Consider the following 8,507-nt stretch of genomic DNA (forward strand, 5'->3'; position numbering starts at 1 on the left):
GAGTCTTGTGAACATTAGTTTTATATGCATGGAATCAGAGATTAAATTCAACATATATGAAGCTTTTTAACAGTGAATTATTTTGATGAAATTTGCTGGCAAGCTGCTTTAATATCACTGACAGGGATGAGACCTGAGGTGCAAATGCCTGCAGGCTTTAAATGGATTCTCCAGATGCTCCAGATCAATATAGAACTGCACTTACAAAAAGCTGCTTGACTTGCAAGAAAATGTAAAAAAGGATGGAATAAATCGATGCTGCGGAGGTTGAAATGATCAGACTTTTACTCCCTAGTATGTGAGTCATGCCCCCAAAACACTGGATCCTACATTTCCCATAATGCAACTCAACCCTCTCTGTGTAATGTATGAGCAGCTCTTGAAGTCTCCACTTTTCAATGAGGTTGAAGTTTAACTTAATTATTTTAAATGTTGTTTTTAAATAAGTTTTAATTTGTAGCCTCACAGCCCCTGATCATGATGACATCATCACCGTTATCTGGTTAGACTTAAGCTCCTTTCAGAGACGACATTAGTTAACCGTTTTCACAGACTGACTCGTATTTCTTGTGAGGAGCTTTTAGCGGGATGCCCCTTTAATCCAGCAACAACACTTTTACAGCTGTTGTAATTTCTTCACTGATGTTTGGTACTTGTGCTCCCCAGATGTTTTCTTTTGTTGTTGTTTTTCTACCTTCAAATGTGTTTTTTCAGCCTCACACACACACACAACCTCTTTTCAATGACTCAGATCTGAACTAAATGAGAAACAGAAGTAAAGTTCTCACAGAAACAGACATTTGGGGGTTTATGTATTTTAATTCATTATGATGCTACATGATCCATGGTGGTTGTTTAATTATTTTCTTCCTTTACTACAGTATGTTAATAACTTTGCCGGTTATCTTTTAAGTAATTTTATTTTTATGTACATACAAAAGAGTATCCAATTACTGTGTGATTACATTGTTGTGTGACTGTATCTCTGCATGTGTGGTCTGAAGCACTGATGCCTTTTTTTTTTTTTTTTTTAACTTTTATCAATGTAGTGTGTATTCACAGGTCAGTCCTCCTCCCAGCCGCCCACATCCCCACATCTCTGCTCCCCGAAGCTCCTTCAGGCAACGAAAAAATACAGATATTTATTCTTCCTCTTAACGGCCGAGTTTGCCGAGATGGTCATGTGATAGCCGAGATAATACAGCTGTGTTGTCTCGGTTTTCTCACACGACCACCAGAGCCCAACAGGAAACTGAAGAAAAAGATGACCGAAAGGAAACAAAAAAACACACACACACACACACACACACACACACACACACACACAAAAAAAACTGATGAACCAGACTCAAGATGGTCCCTTTTGAAAAGATGGTACTTTTTTTTTTTTCTGTTTTGCTCATATAATTTCCAACACTCAAAAAAATAATAATAATAATAAATCCAGGTCATTTCATGCAGACTGCAGAGTGGACATTTGAATATAGTGCATTTGAATATTAAACATGAGAAGCATCGTGGCTACATGATAATATAAGAAAGAAAGCAAACAACTGTTGTAATACAAGGACGCAAAATACAATACTCCAAATTAAACAAGGTGGCCAAAACTACTGTTACATACTGTGTGTTATATACTGAAAATGTCAGAGTTGGTTTTGCATGACAAGTTTGTTTTAAGGTGTTTTTATTGGCTGATGCCACTTTCTCCCTCGCAACCTGAGGAAGTAATGATCAAGAAAGTGTTAACTGGGAAACTCTGATGCTTTGTCTTTGAACTAGATCACTGCGTAGCATTAATTTCATGTCGTAATCTTGATTTTATTAAGTCATAATTTTTACCAATTGCCCCAAAAATGGATTTATTGAATTCCTATTGATTCCTTGGTCTGGTCAGATACATTTTAATCAGATTTTTTAACAAATAAACCCCCATTTTTTCTGTTGTGTACAGGAAATCTGTTAAACCACCCCTCTTCCTTCGCTCTAAAACTCAACAGCCTGTGATTTCACCGTTTGTGGTCTCCTCACATAAAAACATACACATGCAGTCACATCAGCCCTCCTGCAGGAGGAAGAAAAAAAAAAGAAAAAGAAAAAAAAAAAAAAAATCAACAAGACACAGACACACGCACACAAATGCACGGCTTTAACTGGCTCGCGTTTTTAAACCACAAACTGTTTAGAAGACGATACAGTTTGAGTCTTTCACTCGTCGCTTGTGTTCAACTCTCCTTGTAGATTATCAGTAATAAGTGGAAGAGAGATCATCAGAGGAGGAGTGTCGGATCTTTCTTACAGACAATGTGGAAGTTAAAGACTTGATAATCAATATAGAATCAATGAAAGACTTTAGACATTCAGCCAGAGTGAAGCCACATCCACACACCACTAACTGTTACCTGTGCAAGTTGGGGGAAGATCATTTAAGAACGAGGGATGGACGGAAAGAACGGATCAGAGGTGGAGATTATTTCACAAAAAAAAAAAAAAAGAAAAGAAGGCAAGACCTGTGACAAAAACGCTCGTACTGGTGATTTAACTGGAATCGCCTTCCTTTGTTTTCTTTTTTTTTTTCTTACACATTAAATTATTTTCCATCCAGACAACCCATCATGATATTGCCTTAAATGTTTAAAAAAAAGAAAAAAAAAAAAAAAGAAAGAGAAATCAACATAAACCCAGAAGACATCCCCGTTGCCGTCATTGACGCGTGTCCTCCCGAGCACGCCGTCCTCGCCGTCTGTCACTGTGCTCTGTCCGTCTGTGTCTCTACAGGGCGAGCTTGCCAATGATGACTCCAATGACAAAGAAGAGCACGCAGAGCGCCAGGACGCGGATGCTTAGGCCTTCGTCCCTCATGGCCGAGGTTGCCATGACGGAGGAAGAAGAGGAGTGGGGAGCAGCGGCCAGCGACGTCACCTTTCTCTTCCGCAGTCCGTCGTCCTCCTGCGACGGAGACGGAGGAGTTACAGATAACAGCCGGAGCCGATCGGCACACACAAACACACAGATAACGAGAAAATGCAGAGCAGGAATATGACTGACACTGTGTCGTCGTGACATTGTTTGTCCACCAGAGAGCACTGACAAGTTTGTTTTTTCTCCAACAGTACATAATGTATATATATATACACACATATCGATGCTGGTGGCCTTTAGAATCAAGAGGCCGGTTCTGTTTTTCACATCATTAATCTATATGTGTCATCACAGTTTCTTCTTCACTAAGCGGTTGTTTGCAGGTATGTTGCTGCTTTGAAGTGGCGTCCCAGAACAAAATGAAATAAATCACAAGGCGAACGCACACAAATGCCGCAAAAGTACATCTGGAGTTTCATATCATGCCCTTGATGCCGAGGTGTGACATTTAGGGGGGGGCAAGTCTCTAGAGGAAACTGTAGATGAGCAACTACTGAATCATTTACATACCTAATGGACATTTTCTCCTCTTCAGTCTGTCACTATACTACTTATCTGTGTGCATATCTTGCACCAAAATCTACATCTGAACTAAAAATAAGGGAAAGTATGACAAGTTTCATGTCTGATAAGGTTCAGAAATAGAAGCTTAGACCCGCTTCCTTCATATAAAAAAACCACAGAGGTGTGGCTGCAAATTGGCTCAAAGGCTGTAAGATACCGACAAGCAAGTTTTGCACATGGTGTCGTTTGGTGACTTGTAGCTGCAGCACATTTTAAACAGCCAATAGCGACTCTCCTTGCAAAGAGCTGACAACACTTGTAGGTAGAGGAGAAAGGAGCCTTTGGAGTAAAGCTCTAACAAATGTGAAAAAAAAGGTTATTAATTTTTAATGTGATCATTTAGAGGCAGCTGGACTTACTCCTGACAGAGAGCATGAGTCCGGTCACTGCTGCTAAATGTGTCGTAAGATAATAAAAACATTCTGTAAAATATTTTTAAAGTTACTTGATGTCGCTTGATGTGTAGAGATTTGAACTTTTACAGCCTTATTTGTTAAGATGCTCAAGCAATGAAGCAAGATGTTCTGGTTGACTCATACAGTGCAGCACTAGTCAAAGCATACAAATCAAATGTTTGCCTCTAGATTACTCATAGCCACTCATTTAAATAAATTTTTTTTTTTTTTCTGAACTTGGACACCACATTCAGAAGTGAAAGTATCTTAGCTTCTCTGTGTATGATAGAGGAAGTGCTGGAGTAGGAAATACAAGCTTGAAAGAAAACGCAGGTTGCCTCATTTTTCTTGTTTTTGCGTGTCTCACCCTGATCTGTTTGTTTTCTTCCCGTAGCCTCTGCACTTCCATCTGCAGCCGCTTGCACTCCTCCATGATCTTCTTCACCTCTCCGTCATCCAGCGAGGCGCTGGCAGACTTCGGCAGCGCAGAGTGCTCGGTCTTAACAGAGGAGGTAGAGGAAGACACAGTTTTGTTGCTTTCACTCTCATGCTGTGGAGAGAGAATGAGGGCGGTGGGGTGAGAGTGGGGGGGGGTGGCGGGGGGATGAAGAGACATGCAGAGACACGGCAGGGAGTGAGATGAACGTACAAACAAATAAATCATAAACGAATAAACAAAGCATGTAATGGGTGATACGGTGATGTGTTGCTGATGGGAAGGAGACTGGACAAAATTAAATTCAAAAGGAAATGTGCGATGTGGATGTTTCAATCTGATTTGTTAAAATCATATCCAGTCAGTCTGAAATGGTTATTATGAAGCTGATGAATCTGCATCTATTTAAATATCATCTTTGATCTGATGAGGATGTGAGAGAAGGTGACTTTTGTGATTCTACACCTGTCATTTAATGACTGAGTGCAGCACAGTCGAGACTCGTGGACTTGTACTTACAGTTTTGTCATTTTCTAGAGGCATCTCAAATGCACATCTCAACTTTGAATCCATCAGCTCTTCTGGCTTCGCCTCCTTCCACTGTGAACGTCATGAAGAGGTAAAGAGACAGAAAGAGAGAAGAAACACTGACAGTTCATACAAGGATTCTTTAGTATCACTTTATTGTATCTGTCATGTGAATACAAGTCATTACTTCAACAGGAAATGCTTTAAAGTCCTACAGAAATTATCTGAAAAAAATGACGTTTCATGGCTCATAAAGAGTAACTCAGGGGTCTGTAGGTCAACTCTCATGTGATTTAAAGAATAAAAGCCTCATTAGTTACGGGCAATGAAAAGATTATAATCCCAAATTATGTTTTATGCTCAGGTACTCACAACTCCTTCCATGTCAGTCATGTCGTACGGAGCCAGCATGGACTGCACCATGAATTTGTGTTTACTCTTTTCATTGGGGTCGTAGTCAAAAGGCTGTAGCATAACTGTGGAGAGAAACAACAAGAGAGTGGAGACAAAGATCATTAGAGAAAGGCTGACTTCCTGTATTGACCCATAACAAATGTTGCATAAAAAAGACAAGATGCCAGTCAGGTTTATGGTTTTGGTTATACTGTGACTTTGTTTTCCTCCTGCACCGACGACTCGTCCTGAAAGCTTCATTTTTCAGTGTAAAAGATCATTTACTCGACCAATGAGTGCAGTGATTCGGTACTTAATGAATGTCAGAAATTAAATGTATTTGTTTGATATCCATTAAAGTAACAGAAATGTTGAGTTTGTTTGTCCCACATTTATGACTTATGAAGGCTTCCACCAGAAAGGTGGCAATGTGGGAAATAAATATTAAAATATCAATAAGATATCATTTGTCTTAATAGAAAATATCTGACAACACATGAAAAATCACGTTACAGGATAATAACATTGATATTAGTTACTGTAGAACAACAAAACTAAAACTCTTTAACCTTTAGATCTTCTTCGTAATTATTATGGGATATTTCATGTATTTTTTCCAATTACTTTGCTATTACTTTACCAATTTATGCCACTTCTTTAATTTAATGATTTTGAAGAAAAAGGACCCAACAATATTTGTATCAGCTTACTGCTCTCATTCCCAGCTCTTCTTTTATTCTTCAATGGGAACAACAGCAGTGTGCCAGTATTTTTTTCATCATTTTGTGCAGATTATTGTTACTCAGCACCTGCAAAGACTTTACAGATGTGCCTCCTCTTGATCATTGCCTGACAATGTTTCTATCCTGGTAGAACTGAGGCTAGAAGATTTACTTTGGTGCTGAAACATATCGCACGCTGGCTAGAACTACACCAACTCATATATATCATCATATGAGACTAGATAACACTGAGGATCTTGTTATAAGGACAGCTTGATATGGCTTTAACACCAGCCTCTCCCAGTGTTATAACCTGCATTACAATAAAATGAATTTTCTGAACTTATTTCAGTGTTGCTGCCTGGTGTAACAATCAATATGTCTCCTTCTGCTCCGCTATTGGATTCACATTTGCAGTGATTTGTTTTTCCTCAGACACCACACTTCTAACCCAAAATCAGATTACATATTGCATGATAGCATCGACAGATCATCACATTATCAATAATAAAAGGGCACTATGTCAAAAATAGAGATATCTGATTGTTGAAGGAATAAAATAGTTACGGACCAGAGACGTTGATGGAGGTTCCGGAGTCGATGATGCCACTGTTGGGGCGCACACAGTATCTGCGAGGTGCGGTTGTCTTGACTTTGAAACACACATTTCTATCTGTGGGGTTGGTGAGCTTCAGAGTGGCAGTGACGACATCTGTAAACGGTCCTGAGGACACAAACACAAACAGCACAGTGACTCAAGGGTGTGTGTGTGTGTGTCAATTTTAAACACTTGTCTAGTACTTTGGGTACAAGTATTTGTTTCTCACACTTGAAAGTTTTCACCAGGACTTTGACTACATACATGCTGCATTTTATGCGTCTGCGAGGATGAATGAGAGTAGTGTTTGTGAGCCTGCCGTAAACATTGCTCTTCTTTCCACTGTTTTAATGTTTAATGTGCAATGTGTACAAAGCATTGACTTTATTATTCATGCCCCGCCCTCAGTCCAAAAACATACTAGAAAAACTAGACAGAAAACTTACTAGACAGACAAGAACTAGTGCTTTCTTCTGCCTCATGCTGACCCTCATGAGACCGTTTGAGCGTGTTTAATGACTCCAGACTGGAGTATTCAACCTGTTTTGACAGCCAAACCTTGGTTTTGGAGACAAACAGCCTCCCTGTGCTTTCTGCTCTGCATCAGTGACTCTGAGGGCGTATGCATCTTTTTTTTCCCCCCTGGCTTATCTTGCATTCAAAGCTCTGCAATAATCAATCAGTGAACCTAAGGCCATCCCTTGACCCATTTCTGCAGCAGTACACACCTTAACAGCAGAAAATAGCCATTAACCAACAGCTCAAGCTGTATTTTCACAATCAGTGTCTGAATATAGAAAAGCTGAGGAGGAATTCAGGCTTGCACAGTAAAGTGAAACGGTAAAGCTCTCAATCCCAGCGTGCTAGCTTTACAATATTGTGAAATAAGCATGATAATTAGGCTGAGCAACGCCACCCTGGTGTAGAAAGCGCTGGAACAGTTGGTTTCTTTCTTGGCAGCAGGGTGTTAGCAACAGAAAGGAGGACGTATGTCAAGCAGAAAACATCACGGTGTTTCACATGCTGTCAGAGGATAAAAAGGCAGCGCACAGGAAGCAAATGGGTGAATTAGGAGAAACGGGACGGCGGGCCTGGCCTGCCCTGACGCTGCAATAACAGCTAGCAGAGCTAACTGCTATCTAGCTAGCTGGTTAGTTAGCAACGTCGCACACAGTGTCGTTTCACCTGTCATCATCATCATCATCACTACCACTATCATCATCATCACCGCAGCTCGCAATATGTGTCTGATTTAATAACAGCGGCAACAAATGGCGCCGCATGAGCGACCATTAACTGGTGGATGCAGGAGTCAGTACAGCGGCTATCATTAACGGCCCCGGTGTTAGCTGACTGGCCCCCCGGCCCTGCCCTCCGCTTCAGCCTTTACCTCTGAACTTCAGCTCGTGTTGTGGCTCCAGCACCAGCACTTGTTCTGTTCTGGCCATGGCCCAGAGAGCTGCTGCTGCCGCTGCTGCTGCTGCTGCTTCCTGTCGCGACGGCGGGGACAACGATTCTACCGCAGCTGGCTCCCGAAGAAACAACCCGGCCGTCCACGGTTTGTCTGTCCACGGGAGGGAAGGAGGAGGACGACGGTTACAGTCGCACCAGCTCACTGACTGACTGACTGACTGACTGCCACCGACAGCTGCTGGAGGCTAACTGTGCTACTGCTAACTGGGCTAGCAGCGGAGGGAGGGGCGGGAAGGAAGGAGCAAAGTGACGTCACAGAGGGGAGGTGCAGAGCAACGTCACGGGGGGGCGGGGCTAGGTGTCAGCTGGTGTCTTGACAGAAAGCGACGTTCACATCTTCAATGCTAAATGTTATATCTTTAAATGTAAATAATAACCATAATCATGTTATTAATAATAAACAGAAAGTCATCAGGTCTGTGGACCAGGGCTGTAGTCAGGATTTCAGAGATATTCAGGTCATGTTAGTCCCCTCA

The 8,507-nt window shown here is 41.3% G+C and overlaps 1 protein-coding gene across 2 annotated transcripts; it reads right to left on the reverse strand.

Moving 5' to 3' along the window:
* Window positions 1–893: 893 nt before the first annotated feature.
* On the reverse strand, window positions 894–8,273 carry LOC121895909 (vesicle-associated membrane protein-associated protein B-like). 2 transcript variants are annotated; one of them, XM_042409450.1, is made up of 6 exons: window positions 7,949–8,273; window positions 6,532–6,684; window positions 5,218–5,321; window positions 4,837–4,917; window positions 4,249–4,380; window positions 894–2,949 (listed from the first exon to the last, which is right to left on the reverse strand). In XM_042409450.1, exons 1-6 carry the CDS (start codon window positions 8,004–8,006, stop codon window positions 2,773–2,775), a joined length of 705 nt encoding a protein of 234 aa, XP_042265384.1. In that variant the 5' UTR covers window positions 8,007–8,273; the 3' UTR covers window positions 894–2,772. The 2 variants fall into 2 exon arrangements, with proteins under 2 accessions (XP_042265384.1, XP_042265383.1); XM_042409449.1 differs by having other exon boundaries at window positions 4,249–4,431; window positions 7,949–8,270.
* Between the last annotated feature and the right edge of the window lie 234 nt (window positions 8,274–8,507).

Source organism: Thunnus maccoyii, chromosome 4 (assembly GCF_910596095.1).
Source record: "Thunnus maccoyii chromosome 4, fThuMac1.1, whole genome shotgun sequence".
Classification (NCBI taxonomy): Eukaryota; Metazoa; Chordata; class Actinopteri; order Scombriformes; family Scombridae; genus Thunnus; species Thunnus maccoyii.

Coding starts and splice junctions, on each gene's coding strand:
- LOC121895909 (XM_042409449.1), bottom strand. CDS start 8,006: ATGGCCAGAACAGAACAAGTGCTGGTGCTGGAGCCACAACACGAGCTG. Junction 5,322..6,531: donor AACCTCCATCAACGTCTCTG/GTCCGTAACTAT, acceptor TTCTCTCCACAG/TTATGCTACAGCCTTTTGAC. Junction 4,918..5,217: donor TGACTGACATGGAAGGAGTT/GTGAGTACCTGA, acceptor TGACGTTCACAG/TGGAAGGAGGCGAAGCCAGA.